General features: G+C 39.3%; 1 protein-coding gene across 2 annotated transcripts in view; it reads left to right on the top strand.

Annotated features, from left to right (window-relative positions):
• Positions 1 to 23,952, top strand: part of LOC121955372 (MAM domain-containing glycosylphosphatidylinositol anchor protein 2) — a 252,880-nt gene that overhangs the window by 90,187 nt on the left and 138,741 nt on the right. For both annotated transcript variants that reach the window (XM_088089304.1, XM_088089303.1), the window contains exon 3: positions 6,988 to 7,162. In XM_088089304.1, the coding sequence (XP_087945430.1) occupies positions 6,988 to 7,162 (175 nt within the window). The remainder of the gene's footprint in view (positions 1 to 6,987; positions 7,163 to 23,952) is intronic.

Raw genomic sequence — 23,952 nt, 5'->3', positions numbered from 1 at the left:
GTTTTATGAATAGTCCAGGATCTAGCCTACATATTATTAATCTTTATGTTGTTGTTTTTTTTTATTGTTGTTGTGTTTTTGTAGTTTCCTGTTTTCTTGTTCCACTTTGCCTTGGACTTTTTAATCATATATTCGTTTTTCATTATGATGTAATGTTTACTTGTGAGGACCACAGGAAGAGTAGCTGCTTCCCCGGTTGTGGCTAATCCAAAACAAGTAGATAAACAAACAAACAAACACACACACAAACAAATATTTTTTAAAATAAGTTTGGCTTAAAAATAAAAAGAAGCCCAAGATCTAATTATCTGTCATTCTGTTCATACTTGTACTTGAATAAATGTACTTAATGATATTAAGTATTCTGTACTCAATACTAATCAGTAACAACTACTTTTATATATACATAATTCATCTGGGAAGTAAACAAAAAAAAAGATTTTTTTAGATGTGTTTAGTGTTCAACTACTACTGTTGTTTTCATCACAATTCATAATTCACCTGGAAAGCAAAAATTTTTGTAAACATTTTTTTTAGTGCAAGGTATTCTGTACTCAATACTAATTACTCACAACTACTACTATTTTTCTCATCGCGATTCATAATTCATGTGGAAGTTTTTTAACTTTAAATAATCCAGGAAGATTTTCAGGGTAAATCCTAGGGAAGAAACCCCCCCACACACACACTGATGTCTGGGCTAAGCCCCCAATGCCCTCAAATCCCAGAAACGGCCCTGTACGGTAATAATTCATGCACACACTTGCAAGGGACAGAGAGGAATAATGAATTTCTGCCGTAAAACTGCAGCTGGGTGGTGCATTCTGGGCAGTTTGACTCACTCCCCAGTGTATACTTATGAGCATCTTCTGAGTTTCAGCTGAGGAATGAGAAAGAAGCAGCAAAAATAGCCCAAAAAAAGGCTCAAGCGGGCTGTCAGTGGGCTAGAAGCAGCAATTATCATATTGCTCAAATCCGCCAGCTCCTCTCAGATCAAGAGTATTTGCATTGCACCGAGGAGAGTGAAGAGGGTCAAACTGTTCTCACCAGGCATACTTCAGGACTCCCCCTGTGGGTAGAGGTGCTCAGATGTGAAAAGTCAAAGAAGTGGAGGAATGAAAATAGCTCCAGGGTACGGGGCCGAGTTGAAAGCCCGCCAATAACGTGGACTGCTGCCCTCGTGAAACAAACAGCGGCACTTTCCTTTTGAAAAATATGAAGCGTTTATTTGAATACCCACTTCTTAGTGTCACTCCAACAATGCACTTATTGATACTGCGCTTTCCTAAAACTCAAAGCTCTTTACACAAAAGGCAAAGGAAAATGACTGGGGGTATAAGCTGGGAGAATATTGAATTCTGCTGAGGTCGCCATAAGCTCAGCTTGCTTTGTATTTGCATGAGGGGATCCGGAGCACTGTCAGGGAGCGGCACAGAATTTGAAAACTTTGCCTCCATCTAATTTAAAATCATAACTTATTTAACTTTGGGGCTTGTGTTGCTGAACTCATGACGTCCCTAACTGTTATAATAGGGCTCCAGATTTTGGAACAGTGGAGCTTTAGCATCGATCAACTGCTGAGTTTGCATGGAGAGCTTTCTCTCAGTGTCTCTTGATGCATCTGAAACAGGCTCAAGTGCTTTTTTTTCAGTACAGTGATTCATTTAGAGGCATTTATATTTAATGATAATTCATCCACATACAGGCTAAATAAATAAATATAAAGATCTAATGATCTGTTATTCCATTCATACTTACCTTACATTACATTCCACCACTGTTAACATACATCCATACATTTCACCAGTTTTCCCAACTTTAGTCAATACATTTTTTATAAAAGCATTCATGAATAAATAAATAATTTTTTAAAATAAGGTTAGACTTATTAATAATAATAATAATAATAATAAAAAGACATGCATCTAATAATTTGTCATTCTGGTCATACTTGTACTTGAAAGAATGTACTTAATTCCATTGACTAGTCTTCCAATGCTAGTCAATGCATTTTTAATGGTAGCATTTGAAAAGTATGCGCTGTACTCAATACTAATTACTAGCAACTCATTTTCTCATCACAATTCATAATTCATCTGGAAAGTTAAAAAACTTTTTTTTTATCATATGTAAGGTGCCAGAGTACATTTAAAAAAGCATAAAAATATAGCTTGTTCATAAAAATAAAAATAAATATTTTTTTTAGGGTAATTCTTTGAAACTTTTTTTTGTTCAGGCTTATGTATTCAATTCTAACTCATAATAGAGCTTGTTTGTGAAAATAAAAATGAAAAATAAATTAAAATTGATTAAAAAATACAGTGAAATAATAACTTTTTTATCTGCAGGGCTTGTTTTGCTGAACTCATGGTGTCCCTGACTGTTGTAATAGGGCTCCAGATTTTGGAGCAGTGGAGCTTTAGCATCGATCAGCTGCTGAGTTTGCATGGAGTGTTTTCGCTCAGTGTCTCTTGATGCATTTGAAACAGGCCAAGTGCTTTTTTTCAGTGCAGTGGATTCATTTAGAGGCATTTATTTTTAATGGTAATACATCCACTTACAGGCTGCATAAAGGGAAGGGACACAAGCACTGTCTGGCTGCAGAGAAAGAGGTCGATGAAAGGGAGAAAATACAGCACACACGCAGTGTTTGAGTTTCAGGGTAGCTAATTTATTTCTGCCACTCTGAACAGTAACACCCCGAGCAAGGCGGAGAATCTGAAAGTCTTCTGATAAACTTTTGCTGCATGTGAATTCCTCTCCTTGTCATCCTCCGGCCCCAAGCTCCACAAAAAAAGACTCTGGAATAGGGCACCATTATCTAGTTTTGGGCCACCCACCCTTTCATTCCTGACCAAACTTCAAACTGTCGTAACCTCGGGGGCTGGAGTCGTCGTGGTTAAAACCCCACAGCGAGAGCAGCTCCCAAGATAGCACCCAATCTTCATCCCTCCATGCCGCGATATCCCTGTTCCATCTGATGCTATCTCTGTAAAATGGGATGTTATCAGTATCCAAGATGATGCTATCACCATACAGCGTGGAGATATTGGATTCTAATTCATAGGCTCCCCTGCCTAGACGGAGATATGTGAGGCTCTGCAGGCAAAGCCAGTCCATCTGCGGCTTACTTAGGATGAGGGATTGAATGGAGCTTTATGCTCCGTGGTTCTGGCTGTGTGGCCCCCAGGCCAGAGTTGTCACAGTACCTGTTCATGCTGTATGCTTTAATGAGGACAGGAGAGGGAGATGATGGAGAGTCAATTACGACCTCGTGTTGGAGAGTAACACTATTTCACCTTTCATTACACCTCAATGCCACGGGCTAACTGGGTCTCATCAGTTAGTGAAAGGTACTCATGCTGAGAAGGCCACGCTCAGGTCGCTCTTGTGTGGAAGAGAGGAAATAGGGAGGTTAGAGGAAGATTTTTGGCTCCCAAGTCCTCCTTTGTACTGTGACATTTCACAAGAGAACTTTTCAGCGGCTTTAAAGCAGGATGTTCTCCAACAGTCGGCTGTGCTTTGCATTAAGTAAAGAGTCTTGTTGAAAACACAAAACAATAGAACAAACATTTGAATTTCCTGCAAATTTACAAGTGGTTGCCTTTTTACCACAATTACAAGAAAAAACCAGAACATTATATTAGATTAACCTTTATTTCCTCTTTTTTTAAAAGCTATTTGTCCTTATATTTTTGTAAGAGGCCTGATTTCTGATCTGCACCTATTTTAACCCTTTGAGACCTAAGCAAGTTGGCTTCATTTCTTTCAGAAATATGGAAAGAAGGCAATGAGCGAAATAGAAATCACTTCTAAATTACCAAGAAAGTTGTAAAAAAAAAAAAAAAATTACAAGAAAATTATCTCAAAATTTGTATAAAAAACAACTAAAAAGAAAGTAAATCAAACAAACTAAAAAGACAGAAACAGAAAAACGGAATGACCTGGAAAAGTTGCTTAAAAAATGATATACTTTTTTTGACATCATTTGTAATTATAACAATTCTAAATTTATTTTTTCCCTAGCTTTTTTTTCTTTTTCCCTTGACAATCTTCGCTGGCTTTAAAAAAAATTTCTTGCAGTTTGTTGAACATTTCTTACTGAGTAGCTCATTGCTTTTTTTCCATGTTTTCAAAAGAAATCAAGCCAATTTGCTCAGGGTTCAAAAGTTTAAATACTTGTGGGCGGTGTCTGAAATTAGCACAAGAAAAATGATGTCATTCCAGGTTTCAAAGGATTAAAGATGTGTACAGTTCAGGGCACCTATCAGGAGAAATGGTAAATAATATTCATAACTATGTTTTGATTAATACAGATACTTTAAAAATAGAGCCTGCCATGTTCATATAGAAGAAACGTACAAACCAAAGACTGGCTTTAGACAAAGCCGCTGGCATTTTTGCGTTGGCCACTGCAGTTACTACAATCTTTGCACACAGGATACATTTTAATAATTAGATGCCACTACATCCTACAGTCTGGGCCTTTAAAAGAGTTGTTTGATGTTTGGGGGAACAAGTTCGTTCACTTTCTTGCCGAGAGTTCATGCGAACATTGATACCACTCTCATGTCGGTGTGATAAATATTTAACCAACAGATGGCCGCCGGTTAACTTAACTTGCATAAAGACCGGAAACGGGGAAACAGCTGCTTGATCTGCCTGCCCACACCACCACCTTTTCCACTCACGCTTTATTAAAGGACTTTTTCAGATTACAGGTTAAGAGAGTCAAAGAGCACGAAGTGATGGGGTCGCCGGCCAGCGAAGAAATCCACCTACTTTACCTCTCCTCTCCAATCTCATAGCCTAACCTTTCTTTTCCTCTCTCTCCCTCCTTCCTTGCCCAACCACCATGACTTCTGCCTTTCTAGGCTCTCTCCTATCTCACTTCTTTGAAGGGCACAGTGTCATATCACCATAACAGTCCTTTCCCTCATAACAACACAAGTTGTTTTTCACATTCCTTAGCTATTTATTCCTGCCGGTCACCTAAAGTTCAGAGAGAGCCTCTCCTTGTGCGAGTATTGTTCTACAGTTATGTATTTCGGTATTCCCTTATACTTTAGCAACTGGTTAAGGAGACCATATGTTATTTTATATGGCATTTTCCCACAATCTACCACCAAATCTACCACATTAGTTGACACATTTTATCTTGTTTCCTTTCATCAGTATAAATCTAGTTTTCTGGAAGTTTGTTTGGCAGACTATTTTGGGTTGCAGTAGTTCAGTCTACAGGGCTTGGGAACCAGATTGCGCTGTTCAAAGTCCACACATGGGCCACGTTTGGCGTGGGAACTAGGATTTCATTTCTTCTTCTTGGTCATAAAGATGTTAAAGTTGCTGCTCTTATTACAAACTCAACACTTCCTTCAAGCGAGCCTGTTCTCTTGATAACATGAGCTGCTCGGAGTTAAGTGCTGAAATAATTCATGAGTTGCTTCATTTTGCTGTTTTTCAGTAGATTTCAAAGGAATGGTTCACCCACAAAATGACCAGACGTATATTAGCTTGTAAAGAAAACTTTGTTTTGCTCTCATGCCTCCACAGCGAACAAAGATTCCCAAAACAGCAAACATTATGGATAAATTCATGTCGTAGGTGTCCGCATTTACCAACAGCAAAACTTTATCAAAACATCAGTTTGCCAACTCGTACACAACTTGTGCAGTAAAATCAAAGTCTCATGTATCCCGTTGTATGCTCAGTACTTCCCAAATACATGCATTTCCGTGAAACCCTTATTATTTAAAACACTTCCACATCAAGAGTCTCACACACAGGAGCAGCACGCCTCTGCAACTCAAAGGATTGCACGAGCAGAGTTAAAATGCACAATCCTGTCCATGTGTGCCACTTGTGTTGCAAAAAGTGAGGTTTTAGGTACAGTGCATGTTTGGGAAGTACTGAGCGTAGGCTGAGAACTGCCTTGGATCTACTGCAGTCAAGTCCATCAGAGTAGATGGTCACTGTCAGTGTGATGACGTGCATGGCTGGAAAATGTTTCCGCTGTAGTTATGTGTTTACAAAGAAGCAAACAAAATGACGAGATACCCAGAGGAACGACTATTAGAGACTCTATTTGTGTTATTGTGCAAAGGACTGGCCGTAGTGTTGCTTTATTTCCTGCTAGGACTTGTTCCAGGCAGCCATTACCCTGAAAAGGTTTTTATTCACAGCCCTGATCATGCAACAAAGTCAGTCTCTTAGCGGTGTAGTAAAACATATTATAGTGCAGCTTCCAGCACACGAAGTTTTTAGATTGTAACGAGTGTGCTTTAGTATCAAATCAATCTAAATTCTACAAAGTGTTTTAAATAGAAGGTTTTAGCCAAAATGCATGTGTTTTGGGAAGCATTGAGAATACAACTGGGTAAATAGGCCTGGGATTACACTGCACACATTGAGAGTTTGTATACAGATGTTGTTTTGCTGTGGACACCTTTTACTGTTTTTTTTTTCAGTTTTTGGATTCTTTGTTCCTACGTTAGACTTACAAATGTTCATTTTGTTGGTGAAAGCCTCTGTTACGCTTTCCTGCAATGACGTTTGACACTAAAAACCGCCTTTCAGTGGCTAAATCGGCAGAATCTCAGCTTTTAGTTTAAAAATGTGCATGGCTGATGAGGTTCAATGACGGAACAGGGATTAAAAGAAACTGAGCATGAAATTAAAACAATATTTCTGCTGAAAAGAGAAACTCAGAGCTGTATACAGATGAAATGTGTGCTGTGGAACTTCATATGATGCTGAACGTACCGTGTGAGCTAAAGGTAATTGCACCCCTTCATTTTCTATTACCAGGTTGTTCATGCCAGCCGCAGCTGTGGCCAGTACTTGAAATAAAGCTTTTATTTAAGAATGTACAGTGTCATTTTGATTCATACTGTATATCGACTTCCTACCTGAAGCTTTGTCGAACGGCTCACTCTAAATCAGACCTGGAAGTACAGTACAGTCATTTCTACCCTTTGTCCCCCACAGATCCGATGGACCAAGACAGCCGGCAGCGTGTCGGATCGTTTCCAGGACTCCAGTGTGTTCAACGAGACGTTGCACATTGCAAAGATCCTGAGGACCCAAGGAGGTCGCTACTACTGCAAGGCTGAGAACGGCCTTGGATCCCCTGCAATCAAGTCCATCAGAGTGGACGTCTACTGTAAGTGTGATGATGATAAACACGGATAAAAAAATGTTCCCGCTGTTATCGTGTATTTACAAAGATACCCAAGTGAGGCAGACAGACAACTGTAAGAAGCCCAAAGTTGTAGGTACTAGGTGTTATCCCATTTCTTATTTTGTTAACTCTACGACTCATTTTAAGAGTCTCTGTGCCCCTCAGAACAGAGTTGAAAGGGACAGTTGTTGAAATATTCCCCAATGAAATAAGACAACCCTTTAAGACCCTCACATATCATCAGTAGTTGTTGATGGTTTAAACAGAACCGTTCAAACAAAAGAAGTGGCGTGCTCACTGAAAAATCCTTTAAAGTGTTTTGGATGCCGACAAAAGTCACAGTTATAGAATGAAGTCGTGAGCACCCACTGATAAGCATTTGATACTGTATAAAAATGCACAGCAGCAGACAGAAACGGATGCGTTTCAGCTCTAGGCTTTCTTCAGCGTTAAACAGATGTGACCATGGCGATGATACTACTATCATGATGACATTTGCCATTTTAAGATAGAGACCAGGTGTTGTGTTTTTTATGCAATTTTCTCTGACTTTTTAATTATTTATTTATTTTTTTAATGCAATGTTTTGTGTCATTTCTTCTTCTGAATCCGAATCTGATTCTAGTTTTATTGCCAAGTACATTTACATATAAAAGGAATGTGACTTGGTGTTTTGGTGCAGTCTATTGCCTGTTTTAAATGGGTTTCCCCATTTTAAAAAAAACGTGCATGCGCTTATTTGGGTGGTAAAAGGGTAATAGAGTCTTTGTCTGTGTTACAGTGCTAAGGACTAGTCACTGTCTTGCTTTGTCTCCTGCTGAGGACACATTCGAGACAAACATTACTCTGAAGAGGTTGCTATTTACAGAGCTGATCATGAAACAAATACAGTCTCTTAGCAGCTTAATAAAACATACTCTGATAGTGCAGCTTTCAGCACAGTTAACTTTTAGATTATAACCAGTATATATGCTTTAGTATTAAATCATTTTAAAGCGCCAGGAAAGAAATTATGTAAAATGAAACAAGTGCTGGAAATGCCTTAAATTTCTTAACTCCAAGAAAGTCAACATATGAACACAGACAGCTGCAGCACAGACGATTAGCGCTGATCTGTGTTTCACAACATGAAGCCTTACAGCCTAATATAGCAAATATTTCTGCGGTAAATGTAGTTATTCGGCGGTAGAGCATCCAACAGACCCCTTGGCTCTCCTGAGAATGTTAATTAAGCTAAAGCGCCTTTATTACTCCGACACGGCCATCGACTGTAAGTGCAACCTCTCTATTTTTAAAGTATCTGCACGACAAGCGGTGGAGGCTCATTAGCATTCATCAAAGAAAACAGTGATGCAGTGCTATTGTTTTTATTGATTGGGCATCGATTGTCCTATTTCACCTCGTGAGCGGTCGAAGAGCGGCGAGACAGGGGAGTCGCTGCCCTTTCATCACAGCCGGACCCTCAGACAACCTCCAACAAGTGGGAGTTTAAATCCGATGAGTAATAGTGTAGGTGGATTGTAATCAGACGTATCAAGGGCAGACCTCGTCTTATTTCATCTTTGAAAAAACTCTGCTGAGATAAATCTTAAGTCCTGCATTTGGTGCCTTTGACAGATCCTAGCCACCGCAAATTTTCACTTTTGCTTCAGTCTCTTGATCCATTGAGTGGTAACGCTGGACTCTTTGTGCCGTGGTGCTCTCTCTTCCTTCTCCTCTGCCCATATTTCCTTTCCGTCTTATTCTTTCCCTCCTCTGTGTGTGAGCCACCTCCTTGTATTTGTTGATTTGGACTGACACGGGCAAAGGTTGCAGAGTTGAAACTTGTTTAGAAAGCTGTTGGTGGAAGGTCTTAATGGAGCAGCGGAGCAGAGGCTGAATGTATCTCAGTAGCTGACAGTCAGAGGCCTCGTTCCCTCCGTGCACCGTTTCACCTTGGCTGCACTAAAGAGCCGAAGGAGCAGACGTGGTAGTGGAGCCGGAAAACACAACAGAGACAGACCTGAGGATAATAAAAAAGGCGCGGAGCCTCAGTGAGCTGCATTTTGAGGTCAGAGTTTCCACACTGCTGATGCACTAAAAATGTGTATTTAAGGTAATAAGATAAGAATTTATGAAAACACATAAAGATGAATTGAATAAAAGTAGATAAAAAGCTGAGGATGAGAGATGACGTTGATAAGTGATGGAATGTAAATAAATACATTTACTCATGTACTGTACTTAACTACAAATTTGAGGTACTTTTACCTTCCTTTACTATTTGAATCTCATGCCACTTTTTCGTTTACACTACACTTCAGAGGGAAGTGTTGCACTTTTTAATTGATCACGTTTATTTTATTAGGCCACTAGTTCATTTTAAACTTTAGATTTATGCACATAAACCCTTTGAAAATATACAAGTGCAGGTGAAACGATTAGTCTATTGATAAGGAAATTAGTTAATTCTTAAATCGTTTCAGTCATTGTTTTATGTGAAAATAGTTAATGGTTTCAGTTTCTTAAATATGAGGATTCTTGATTAAAAGGAAACTTCTGTATTTTTTAACCAGAACTCTATTTTCGCATGTTTTTGTGTCTAAGTGATGAATGGAAACAGATCATTTTTGATATTGATCCAGTATTGAACAAAAGGAGCTGCAGTGTAAGAACATTTTGCACCAGTAGTTCACGTCCACTAAAAGTGCTTATTTTTGCCACTAACAGGCTCAGATTGGTATCATAGGGGAGAAATAATACATTTTTCCTTAACTTTTGCTTGTTTATGTGACCAAGTCTGGCTCAGAGAGAAGTCTTGGTCTGAAATCTTGTGAGAGTTTGTAGGCAGGAGTGCTGGGAGTTTGTTGTGCTGGAGTACAGGAAGTATTGCTTAATTTCTACGAGATTTTCAGTGTCATGGTTTTCAACAATGTGGAAAAGTTTGAGATATTTCAGAAAATATTTTTTTGAGTAGAACTTGGTTAGACTAAAAAACAGATCAGCGAAGGTTAAGGAAAAACATTTTATTTCTCCACAGGGATCCTTTCCGTTGTGTTGTCAGACACCTATAGTAACAACCTGAGTCTGTCAGTGGCAAAAACAGACACTTTTAGTGGACAAACGTTTAGTGACAATGCACAGTTTTCCATAGAGATCACAATGGAGCCAGCGTCACCACTGTGGCTGCAGCCTGCAGGATCCAGGTTGAAAAATACCAGTTTCCCTTAAACATTTTCTGCATTGAGTGCTTTTTCTATTAATTATTTAAGTACATTTTAGTGATTTTACTTTCATACTTTTATTTAAGTAAGATTTTTAATGCAGGGATTTTACTAATAACAGAGTATTTTTACATTGTGGTATTAGTACTTTTACTTAATTTAAGGATCTGAATACTTCCTCCAACCTGTTTATAAGCATATACTCCATATACATAAGAGCACTTTAGATAATGTAGATGAATCATGGAAATATTTGTGCCAAAGAAATCCAGAAAACCTGCGGTACAACTCCAGCAACAATAATGTGTTGAGTCTATATTATATAAGTATAGATACTTTAGTGTATGGAGTACATAATAATAAAGTATATGGTGTTATTTATGTGAAGAATGGAATAAAGACTATGCAGTACTGTTAAATACATGATAAAAATGAAAAAAATACCTTGATATAGCAGTATCATATAAAAATCCAATGATAAAAACAGTAGTTATGTCATTATTTTATAGTGATATAAGTAATATAATGTGATGCAGCTCTGTCATGCACATGCATCAACAAAGTAGGAAAAAACCTTCAAATATTGAATAAAATATAGAGATTTTTTACACAGTGGAGTTTTAAATTGCCATCCTGATGATGTCCTTGCATCCGGCCTTGTAACACAGTATGTGTGTGCTTCATTAGCTAGCATTGTGCTATGTTGCACATCCAGCAAAAGCACATCAGTCCTCCTGAGCAATGTTACAGCTGTCCCCTGAGGGTGAATTTAATTGATGGGCCTCTGCAGTACATGCTATTTTTAGTGCTTTGCAGCTACAATTTTTAATTAGTATTAAAATTGGTGTTTTGGAGGTGGACCACCCAACAACAACACCTTGAATTATGTTTGCTGTCTCTTTCAGATGTATCTGGCATGCTGTTGGTATCACTCGGTTTATGTGTAGGACATAAAAGCAGAGGTTATAATGGCCTGCGACATTACTGCAAAGGGAAGATGGTAACCAGATGCATGTTGTACATTCAAAGGCTTATAGCCTGAATGATCTTTTTACTGTTTCTTCCTTGGTTTCTTCTGAGAGCATTTATTTGCTTCTGCTTCCTGGAATCAAGGGTCTTGTTTTCAATTTTCGAAATAAGCACAAGCGATCTTATTCACATATGCACATTTATTAGATCAAAGTGTGCTTTGAGAAACCCCGGCCTTCATGGAGGCAGCTGCAGCACGCTTGACTCTGACTCAGTGCAATTAAATGCAGGGAATAAGAAAGGCTAAATGTACAGACAGTCAGACAGACAGACGGGAAATGGTAATAACTGACCTCTGCAGCCCGGAGGAGCTGATATTAGCTACACAGCAGCTCAAAGCCAACGTATTTACAAAGCTCTGAAGTCCATCTAAGCACATTTTATACCTGCTGACACTTCAGTTGTGTTTGTGTGCAGTTTGGTCTGTGGGGAAGGTCCTCTGCAAAGTTAATAAAGAACCTTGCCCAACTCCTGCGCTGATCGATTTTAAGCTTAAGATGCTCACTTCTTTTTCCTACAGGGGAGTCTTTTCAGTGTTTTCATTTAATTTCAGCTGCATTAATTTTGCTGCAGCATCTAATGTTTCGTTGAGTGACTGATTGAGGGGGGCTTAGGAGTTCTGCAGGGCCAGCTTATTGTGGGCTCAGAGAGTTCATTGACCATCACCGGCACAATCTATCTAAAAGAGATTTGGAGAGGAGGCGACCAGGGAAGAATGTCTCCAAAGTGACTGACAAAAAAACAAAGTGTTTGGAAAAACTTCAGGGGCATGAAATATTGCAATGTCCAGTATGTTGTTAATGAACTTTCTAGTCATTTTAGTAATCACAAAATAAATACTGTTAATATTAACGTATTCAATAGTGCAGAAAAGGTCAGCATGATGTCATTCCCAGTGTGTGAAATACCAGACTTGGCCATGCCCCTCGGCGTCCGATACCAGCACCAAGGCACCGTTAGCTTCTGTATGCGATGTTCAGGCTTTAAAGTAACTCCAGTGTTAACCTATTTGTGGGTAATATGAGATTATTAAAACACATGAGAGTACAGAGAACAAAAAAGTCCGATTAGAGAGGAAGTCGAGGTGGATGCATGGGTCAAATAAATTCTGGACTTTCACAAAGGAGTTCATGTTTGTGTCCTGTTTAAAACCAGAAGTCAATGTGATTTTAACCCCAACCACGATCTTTTGCTAAACCTCACCAGGTAGTTCATCAGGAGGTTTTATGTAGTGAATGTATACATGGAACAAGCAAAAACTGTATGTTTCCTGTAAACACTGAAATTTATTTAAAAAGACACTACATATGTTATAATGGAAAACTGACACCTCCAAAACTGACCCTAGAGGGCTACCTAGAGCCTCATAATTTTAAGCACAGGGGTACTGAACAAGTAGCCATAATTGACAAGTGGGAAGTGAGAACGTGTTGAGATGATAACATTTTAATCCTTAAAATTTGCACAACAGTAGGTGAATTTCTCAAAACAATTTGCACAAACAGCAGCCCACGAAGGGTTAAAAGGGTTGAAGTTAAAAGAATTTAACTTGCTCAACATCCTCAGTTTATCTCTCAGAAGTTAATATTTATGTCTGTGAACGTAGCAGTGGCTTTAGGATAACAAGTGTCATTGATGTTAAAATGCAGAGCCATGTTGTCATTGTAACGCTGCCGTTATAACCCAACACATTCTCACTTCACACTCTTTGAATATCTACGCTCCGTTAATTGCCATACACTCCTGCATCAGTTTTAGACACCAAAGGTAGCTGTGTCAATTTACACTTAAGACATGCATTGTGTCTTTTAAAAATAAACACTTTTTTCATGAAATATACAGGTTTTACTTGTTAAATGTATACGGTCTCATTTCAAAATGATTTTAGAACATAGGTAAAAACTTTGGTCTACTTCTTTAAGTTAAAGCAATAAAAGTATGTGGTTAGGTTTAGAAAAATCATCATTTGGCTTTAAATAAGTATGTTTGTTACTAATACTATGTTATATAAAATGACATGCATAGATTACATGACATATGTTACTAGCGCAGTGTGCTACACATACAAGCACTTATAAATAACTCTGGATTTACACAAGACACTAACAGCGGTCTCCTGGGTGAAAGTCCAGAGCTTGTTTGATCCTTTCCCCTGCCCTCTCGTTCTGGCTCATAATACTGCAGTAGTTGCATGAGGTGTCAAAAAAATCTGCCTCCTGGTGTGTCTCATACCACCTTTAATGGGTCCATGTGTGAGTTGGTATCTGATGCCGAGGGCCACTGACCAATGTTTTTTGACGAGCAGGGAGTGAAACGGGGCTGTTTTACTCTGTATTGTATTACACTGCAGAGCTCAAAGAAAAAAAAACAAAATTAGAAACGTAAACACAGGAAACACGCCTTAGGCAGAACTGCATATGCAGCACTGTATGGGGAATAACTGCGCAGTCTGTCTACACCTCCTGACATATGTGTCTTTCCGGCCACCGATTCTCATCCACATCACAACGGATACCTTCCCTTGTGATGCAGCACAACTCAGGACTCTCCTGCATAAAAAAATTACATAGAAATGTATGGAAAATATAATGTCAGATTTTGACAACTCGTTTAGAGACTTTGCAAGCAATGATTTATGCAGTGAATTAATACCTGGATGTTTTGCTGGGTAAGGCTGTTCAACAGAGAACCAGTATATTACATATTGGACAACTTGATATAAGTAATTAATAATGCAGGAAACAGCAGACAATTTCACAAAATCATTTGCATGAATGTGCCAAAATATTTGCAATTTATTCGAAAGAATGACATGCACAAGTTCATGGATGATGTGGATGTTAAATAAGTAGCTGTGAATGTGCCAAAGCAATTGACAAAAACTGAAATCAGTTTGTGAATAAAAAAAAAAACAACAGTTTTGACCACTGATTAAGTTGTCCAGCAATCAATGTGTCCTCTGTGCACGTGCTTTACAAGTGAGAGGATTTGCAGCTCTTCTGTATTTCACATTACACAAAACTCATTCAAAAAAAAGCCTAGAGCTCCACGAACCCTTTGAAGCCTGAATTGACATCACTTTGCTTGTGCTGCATTCAGATGCCTTTCACAAGTATTTAAACCTTTGGACCCTGAGCAAATTGGTTTGATTTCTTTTGAAAACATGGGATAAAAGCAATGAGCAACTTGGCAAGAAATATCCTGCAAATTGCAAGATAATAGCAGATTTAGAATATAAAAAAGAGAGAACTATGTTTATATTTATCAGAATTGTGTATGTTATAATTACTTTTTACAGAATTACTATAATTTTCCCATTTTGTTCTTTGGGTTTGTTTTTTGTTGTTTATGCTATTTTTAATGTAATTTTTTCTTTTAAATCATTTCTTGCTCATTTCTGGTGGGGTTTTTTTTTTTGGTTCTTCACTGCCGTTTTAAAAGAAATTAAGCCAATTTGCCCTGTTTCCACAGCCTTAACTTATGGTGTTTTTTTAATTTTTAGATTAAATGTTGAATTTATTCAAATAAATATAATAGTTAGTTGCAACCCTATTATTAATCTGCTGAATGAATCCTGCACAACTCCGTTTTCGGCCGAGAAACAATACAATCTTCAGGTCCATTATTTGTGCCCAAACATTGAGGTTGTCAAATTAACTCGGAGAGAGCGAAACAGAATGATTTCAGCCGGAACAAATTGGTGTACCTTGAACCTGCTCCATCCAGGTCAGCATTTACTGTACAGGTTGTGATAAAGGACTACTTTAAAACTCACTTTAAAATGGTCTGAACGAGCCTGGCAAACTGGAATAAATTGAGAACACAGAGATGCAGTGTGGAGAAAAAAAAACAAAAAATAGGTAGCCAAGTTTCCCAGGAAAGAAAAAACACTTTGTACTGTTTGTCCATATGCTAATGCTGTGCAGATGATATTAATGTTGTCTGCCTAGTCAGCTGGTGCCAGTTTGTCAGCGGCTGTGAAATTGTAAGAATCAGGTGGTGCATTTATTGTGAGTAACAACCCACTGGACTGTAGATATCAGTTTACGGAAGCTTTTCACACACATCCTCACTCCTCCCTGATATTTCTCACTACAGTCCCTCAAAAGAAGGATTAGAATAAGACAATAGCCTGCTTTCTCTGTGTTATCTGTGGAAGGACTTACACAGCCCTTACTCCACACTGCTGCTGCAGACGCCAGTGAATTTTAATGAGGATCCTGTGTGTTTGTCGGCACATGTGCTTGAGTCTGAGCATGAATCTTTTTTTTTTTTTTTTTTGGCAACGGCAGCGTTCATCTAGATTTGAAACCTGTGAATGTGTGTGTCCATTTCTTTGTTTGCTCATGCGTGTGAGAGGAAATAAAAATAGAGGCTGCCCATTGGGTTTAAGCACATGCTTATGCATGAACACACACTCCACCAGTGAGGTCCTGACTCACACACACATGTCAAAGGCTTAACTTGTCTTGGCATACGCCTCCTCAGCTGTGCAACGTGGTGCAGCAGCGTGCGGTGTGAGGCCGACTTGGGGAAGCGTGTCTGCTTCATGTTTGCCTTCCATCGATGGAGTTCATGAAGGAGCTCGGAGACCAAACTGCGGCTGATGGTGTTTGTTTAGCGGCCATGCTGGCTTTCTTTTATCCAGTCGGTCAGTGTAACTGGCGCTTCCTATCTCATCAGGTGTCCAATTCATGCGGCCTCTGCTGCAATGTGCCTGAGTAAATGTGTGTGCAGAGCAAGTGAGGACACACGGTTTTGGAGAAAACACTGATTCACAGAACGTGGTGATAAAAATCGAGCTTTGGCTGAGGCTGATGCTGTCATTATTAAATCCTTTATCCCTTCATTACTGGTATTTGCTCTCTGTGCTTGTATTATATAGCCCGGAGAGGCTCTTTAATGTCACTAGGTAATATATTTGGGTATGTACAGAGGGAAGTGAGTGGGATGATCTCAGAGGAGCGTATTGATTAGTGGGTTCAGCTGAATGAAGCAGGTGCTGGAGGCAGGTTCAATAGGTTGAGTTATGACTCAGATTGAAGGAAGATATAATTGCTAACGTGTGGACCATCTCCTAGTTATATACAGTCAAGCTTTCATATCGGCAGTTTCATGGATAAAGGAACAGATGATCCATCCATCAGTCCGTCCTCTACATCAGTGATACTCAACTTGCAGCCTGCGGGTCAAGTCTGGCCCACAATAGGGTGCCGGGTGACCCCCCAACCATTTTCCAAAGCCCGTGGAAACGTGGCTTGAAATCATAAGACTGAACATATCAAAGTTGTGTCTCATGAAGTTTCTACAAAATTCTGAAAAAAAAATGTTCCCAACTCTTAGAAACCCAAGTTGAAAACAACTTCTTTTGAGGATAACAGCATTTTGTCCAGACTGTGTGGGTGTGGCAGAACATATTTTGATTGACACCTCCTTGGATCCCACCTTTGTCAGCTGTCTCTCGTCCCCATGACAACAGCCTTGGAGCAAAGCAGAGTCACAGTGGTACAGTCTTATCTGGTCCAGCAATCTTGACTCTGACGCGCTGCACTAAAATGAGAAAGCTGTTGTTCGAAATTACGAATGGTCCATTTTGTGTCGGAGTGCACTCCAGCACTCAGAGTGAGTGTTTCCGAACGCACCCTCTGAACTTTGAGAGTCAGACGATTCTCAAAATAATACATTTCTCTCCGTCACTGAATGGTGATTATACGAAATGCTTTGTCATTGACGTTACTTTAGCCTACAGTTGGCATAACGTAGCACATGCAACACGAGCTGAGATGCACCCATTTGTTATCAAAAGGATGAAAGCAGCGATAATGATTTGATAGTGATTTGGTTTCCCAGAGGCTTTAATTCACAATGAAAATAAAGTGATCCACACTGGGAATTGTTTTTGGACTTTTTACATGCCAGAGTGCATAAAACAGCATCAAAAAGTGCCAGTGGAGGATCCCCCACACCCCCTGACAGAGGTCCTAGCTAAGACCCTAATGACCTAAAATCCTAGAAATGTGCTGAAATGCTATCAAATCCTGACATTGTAGAAATGTCCTAAAAGAAGCACTATCATGCAATAAAGTCAACTGAGTGATAATTTGTTTTCCCCTGTGGTATTGGCGGGACTTATTGCACTCTGTCTCTATAGAGAACCGGGGTAACCAGTCCAAAAGCCTAGAGATGAATTAGCATTTTAGCACAGTTCCCTCGTCTCAAAGTCAATGGATTTTTTTCTTTATGGATTTTTGGTTAGAAGCTTGGAATAAGGTCTGTGGTTGACACAAGCTGAAGAGACTTTCAGCTTTTGTTCAGCGACATGAAATGTCAAGTGGCTAAATGAGACTACAGAGCACCATCACGCCGAGCGACGATGAACACGGCTCTTCAGCCGCTAGTGGTGGTGATGAGACCATAGCTTAGTTCATTTCAGCCCAGCAATAGCTTTTTTTACTTCTATTGATTACATTTTGGCTTCAAAAATCCTGAAAGTGCTGTTTGTTTGTGGAGATTATCTTGCTGATCAAAACTTGAACGTATCAAACGTTTGTTCACAGAGTTTATTTTCTGCCATCATCTAAAATACAATGGAAAAATTCCATGTGCTTTTTTTATATTTTTTTTATGTTTCTGGGTTGGCCTACAGTGAAACATTATCCCTGGAGCACTCTATAGTAAGATTGTCACTGTTTTAGGGAGTTCACCTTAAACCTGCATGTTTTTGGACTGTAAATCATAGCCCGTCAGAATAAGAGAATGGTCTAAAATAGAAAGTAATTCTTATACCATTTACTTGGAGCCTATTCCATTGCCTTTAAAATTAAATTTAATCTTGATAAAACTTCATGACATCATCGTCATCAATTTTTGTGACTGAAAAGGGAGTAGCGTGCCAGAAATGGCTGAGGAACTCCATCTTTGTATCTCAGAATGATGTGACCCAATGATACGAGGTGATGCATTATACAATCTTCTGAAAATATCCCATAATGCATGTAGACAAAGATATATGTGCAGCGGCTCTTAAGTGCTTTTGGATGTAAATGACCTTCTGTGATGAATGGTGTGATACAGCCTCGGTGAGTTATCTGAGCCTTGTTTGAATCAGGACAGAATGAATCAGCACATTATGTGTACATTATGTAAATGTTTGCTGGTTTGGTTAATGGAGGTAAAGCCAGTTCACGACTGCCCATTACTCTTTCAAGGACTCGCTCTGAGGAGGGGCCTTTAATCAGAGTAGTGGAGTCAACCTCATCTCTTGCCTCTGTTTTTCTCCCCATCAGGAGCTTTAAACATACTACAGTGTGTTTGTGTTGCGTATGCTAATGTGATTATCTCCTGCAGAACTTCATTCTTATCTGCTTTCTGGTGTTTCTCTGGGAGTGGAAAGGCCACTGGTGATGTACCGACTGCTAGTTATTATTTATCTTCTTTGCCAGTATGTTTGGACAACAATATCCAAAAGCTCTGACTGTAGAGTATGAATCATGAGGAATAATGATGATATTGATCTGGAGCCCGACTCATTTCTACAACCGAGATTTATTGAGCACAAAAAGTGTTTAATGACCGCCTCTGAATGATATGATGATGTTTGAAGACGTCTCTGGAGGATGGACTTCTTGAAATGTTCTGAGGCAAAACTGTGTGAAGAATATTGTTTAAACAAATATCACGCAGAGCTTTGGTTCATGTTGGTATCACCAGACCAAGGAGACAAGCATTGAAATGGTTGTTTACTGTTTTTTTGTTGATAAAGAGAATCAGTAATGATTGTATGAAATCAGACGTCATAGAGAACCCCAGAGGCGTGCATTAAAGACACTATCAGATATCCTCATGATGCCCTTTAAATGATGTAATGTCTGTTGAAACAGCGTGTTGTGGCGGGACTCAGCGCAGTGGGATATCATCAAAGTCATCGAATATCAGTTCAAGAAAAGCTCTATTTGCACTCGGCTAGTAATGCCTGGGGACCTCTGGTAATTTGAAATAACTGCGGAGATTGTCTGCATCTCATGCTAATCTGAACCACAAATTATCTACCGGATTTTGCCAAAAACAGAGGTTATGTGATAATATAGGTCTCTTGTGAATCAGTGATTTTGGGTCGTATTTATGTTTTTTCTGCACCTTGTTTCTACCTCTTTTCCCAGAGGGACTTCTCGGGGGACGTGTCGGCAATTATAAATGAAACTTTGACAGCATTTTGGATGCAGGGGGTTCATCTCGCTACACAGCATGGAGACCCGTTTGCAGAAAACGAAAACTCAAATCCATCAGAGGAGTGAAATCTTGACAGATGATGAGATGGGTAGCATGGGATAACTGCCCTCATTTATGAAACGAACGTACAACAGAAAAGTGGGTTCGCAGTCTTTTCCACACAGATTTGGGCATTTATCAGTGTGGACGTGAGCAGAGGCTACTATCACATCTCACGTCACGTCTTAGCTTGTGTACGCAACTTTGAGACAGCATAGTCGGTTAAATCTGGCTGAGCTGGAGATTTGTCATTAGATCATATTCTGACTGGCATCTAAGTATTTGCAGCCACATATTAATTAGTTTAAAATGTATAGTAAATGAGCGATGATATTAGGCTGTATTTTATGACAGCATACATCTATCACAGCTCGCAGTTGCCTGGCTGTGTGGGACTGACTGCAGGCTGTCTGGAGGCTAAACAACACTCCACTTCTAATTTATCTAAGACTTAAAAAAAAAAACACTGACAAGCAAAACCATGTCTATGTCAGTTATCTATAGAATGAAATACATAAACTCTTCACCTGTGTAATTATTTAAATACAAGTAGCCTCTGTGTTTACATCTGGACCAGGTCTGTGTCTCCTTGGCCACCTGTAATAGAAGCAGCCTTGACACACTCGCCGACACACTCCATGATCTGGATCAATTCTGAATTTTAACATGAATACTATTACAGTATCACTAGCTTATTATATAATATATGGAAGAAAATTATTAATGTTTGTAGGCTGTAGTTTAGCATGTGCGCCATTTTACCTGTGGGAATAATGTCAGTAAATTTAAGTAAAGAGATTTCTGTATTTCACTCATATTTACTGACATTATTCCCCAGCACAGAAAAAACAAAACCAACTAAAACTAACCCAAATAACCAGCAAATCACACAGTTGCTGATTCGCACAGGACTAATATTATCCCATGACCTCTGTGTTTGCACAAATAAGGTAGATAATTTGCCCTGGAATTTTTACTTTACAAATGGCATGGGATTAAAATTACAGACTTCCTCCACAACTATTACAAATTACCGGAGCTTCCTACGTAATACTAGTCCTGTACGAACAGGGCTATAGGTGGTCAATTTCTAAATCACATGAGGTCCCCAGGAAATACAATTCCCATGAAAATAGGACTAAAGAAAGTATTTGGGCTGTTAAAATGGCCACATGGGCAGGACTATTTGCAAATATATGTTGTCTTTGTTGGTTTCACTACATTCCAGGCTGTTTAAATCAGTTTAATGTTGTCTATAAGGAAATATAGTCTGTGCTTATACGTCAGACAATATGGTTACGGTACACAAGCATCAGCCACTTTGAAGCTGCTCTGCTTGTGTTTGGTGTTATTTCCATACCTGGCTGTGATGTTGCCCATCAGGACGCCCTTGATGGTGCAGGAATAAAAAAAAGACTTTTTCAAGGGATACCCAGGATGTCCTCAGGCGTTTGAGGTGTTTCTTCCTTGCTTTTGTGCTTTTGTCACCACTGAGTCAGTGTGCAGCGCCCAGGTCAGGCCCTCAGCGATGAGGACACCAACATATTTGAAGCTGTCCACCCTCTCCACAGTGGAGCCGTTGATATTAAGGGGGGCGTAGTCCCTTTCCTGCATCCTCCAAAGTCCAATTTCAGCTCCTTAGTCTTACTGACATTCAGGATTAGGTTGTTCTTCAGGGGCGGAGCAGGGGGTGGCTTCTGGGGCTCAATCACAGATTCAGGGTTTTTCAAAGGCCCTAAATCTGCTCTTCCCTAAAGAAATCTAATATAATTGAGTAAATGTTCTTCTGTTGTCCCAATATTCATTTCATACCATTGAGGACCACTTTTACTTGGCAGTGTTGGGGGTCCTTGATTTGCGATTATTATGGCATGGATTCAAATGTAGCAGATTTGTCAGCTAAACATTTATTCTGTGAACTCTACTCCAGCATAGATTACCAAAAAATGTTTTTAAGGTGCAGTTTATGTCAAATTCTTACAGTAGCCCAGAACGAACAAACAAAACACCGTCTCTAGTTACAGGGTTCCCACGGTCAGGAGAAACCTGAAAACATAAAAAAAAAAATTACATCTTATTTTCCAGGCTTGGAAAACTCATGCATTATGTAAAAATCATTGCAAGTTTTGGAAAAGTCTTGGATCTTTGTTGTGTGCGATGAAATTAATTGTTTCGGTACTCTTCGGAGGATAACCTTCCATTGTAACGAACCACCACTCTAAAGAATAATTTTTTCCATTGGTAACAATCGTGTTTTTCCTAAATGATGTACAGGTTTTAGGCTTTCTTTGATCTCAGATGGCTTGAAAAATAGTGCATAAAGCTGCCGTAAATAGGAAAAAGAAAAATATTGGTTTGGGAGCCTGAATCTTTACGATGTCTGGCCCTGCCACCGTTTTCCTGACTCCAGGGGTTCAGGTGTTTTGTCAATAGCAAACGTGATCACGGCGTTGGAGTCAAAAGTGTTGTTCAGGAATCAGTAACGAGTGAAACATATTCAGTGCCTTTTTTAATGTCCTGTATGACGTACGCCAGCAACATATGCACAAACACCTCCTAACAGGATGCACCTGTTACTTTATTAATATTTCATGAGAATACTGTTGTTATAGGTTTCAAATTTAAAGATTAAAAAAGCCAGTGACATTTACAGAAGTATGAATGGTTGACTTGTTTATTTAAAAAAAAATACCTTTACATTATTCAGGAGAGACATCCCATCCTCAGCTGGGCTTTGTCCAAAGCAAACAAAGGAGAAGGTCATTATGGCGAAACCAGAAAGGAACTCCGTCATGTCGCTGGTGCTTTGCCTCCAACTCTAATGGCGGGTTTCTAGGTGTTGTTGTTTAGATCAGTGGTCCGTGGCTTGCTTGTTTTCTAGGGAGATGAATTAGAGAGGAGATGGGTTGAGGCAGACGCCACTGTCTAAGGGAGAGGATGAAGAGGAGATTCATTACTCCTCAACTCCCTAACACACACACACACACACACACACACACACACACACACACACACAGAGCAGAACTGGGCCTCATTATTTCCTCATCTCCATCACTGGGAGGAAGTGAGGGCTTGCAGGCTCTGCTGTGAGGCTGCTGACGTCTGCCCCTCCATTTATCACACACATTGTCCACATGTACACATGCACATACACACACATCGGTCTCGTACACACACCCACAGACGCCCAGTGTTCCTCCAAAGACAGCATAATTGGAAAAGCACTGTTACTGAGGAAGATGGAGGTGCAGCGGTCCTAAGTGGGCTGCAGCCTCCTGAACGCAGCACCAGCTCTTAAAGCAACAGCTTAAACAGGATGACTTCATCTGGCTGGAGGGAAACATCATCCGCTCTTTGAGCTTAGACATCGTCTATTTGCATAGTTTTGACTTCAAGGGAAAAAGAGCAATCAAAAGTCTATATTTAAGCTCTGGAGGATTGTTTGTAGCATAAATGAAATGCTTTTTTAGATCCACATTATTGAAATCATTTTCCAAGGGGAGGCGGGTTTCTACACACATTGCACTTGAGGGGGGAAAAACCCACTTTACTATACATTAGAGTATCTACTTGAAATACTAACAAGACCATTGTCCTCTACATCTGTTAAGGCTACCAACAGTATCGTCACAATCGCTCCATTGACTCCGTTCTGCATTGCCACTTTAATTGTCAGTAATTACACCTAACCAGGCCTGATGACTGTGGCGTCAGAGCGGGAGTTAGTTACCATTACCTTAATGCTCAATGCATACGGTGGCGAGAGATAAAGAGGGAGAGGTAGGAGTGTGTGTGTACATGTGGGTGTATGTACACTGTAAAATCTGACAAGTTGATCTTACTTTAACCCTTTGAAACCTGAACAATACGATTTGATTTCTCTCAAATACAGAGAAAACAAGGCAATGACTGACATTGTAAGAGATGTCTGGCAGATTGTGAGAAATTTGGAAAAGTTGACAAAATATAACCTGAAAATTAGTGTTTAAAAAGGGGGTAGGTTTGTAAGATATTATCCAAAAAAGGGGACAAAAGGACAGAAAACTATATTTAGAGTCATTTGTATTATGTATTGAAAATAATGGTACAGAACAAAAATGTATACTTATTTTTTATCACCTTTTTAGGTTGATTTTCTTATTTGTTTTTTACTTTTTTAAAACTTAATGTCCGGTACATTTCCAGTAAACCTGCTGTGTTTTATTACTTTGCCACAAGGATTTGGATATTTACTCCTGCTCTACTGATACAACCAAAACCAAAAAAGAATTT

This window comes from Plectropomus leopardus, chromosome 16 (genome assembly GCF_026936395.1).
Source record: "Plectropomus leopardus strain MGB_pleo_1.0 chromosome 16, ASM2693639v1, whole genome shotgun sequence".
Taxonomy (NCBI): domain Eukaryota; kingdom Metazoa; phylum Chordata; class Actinopteri; order Perciformes; family Serranidae; genus Plectropomus; species Plectropomus leopardus.
Note: the sequence above shows the minus strand (reverse complement) of the source record. Positions and strands in the feature narration are given on the sequence as shown.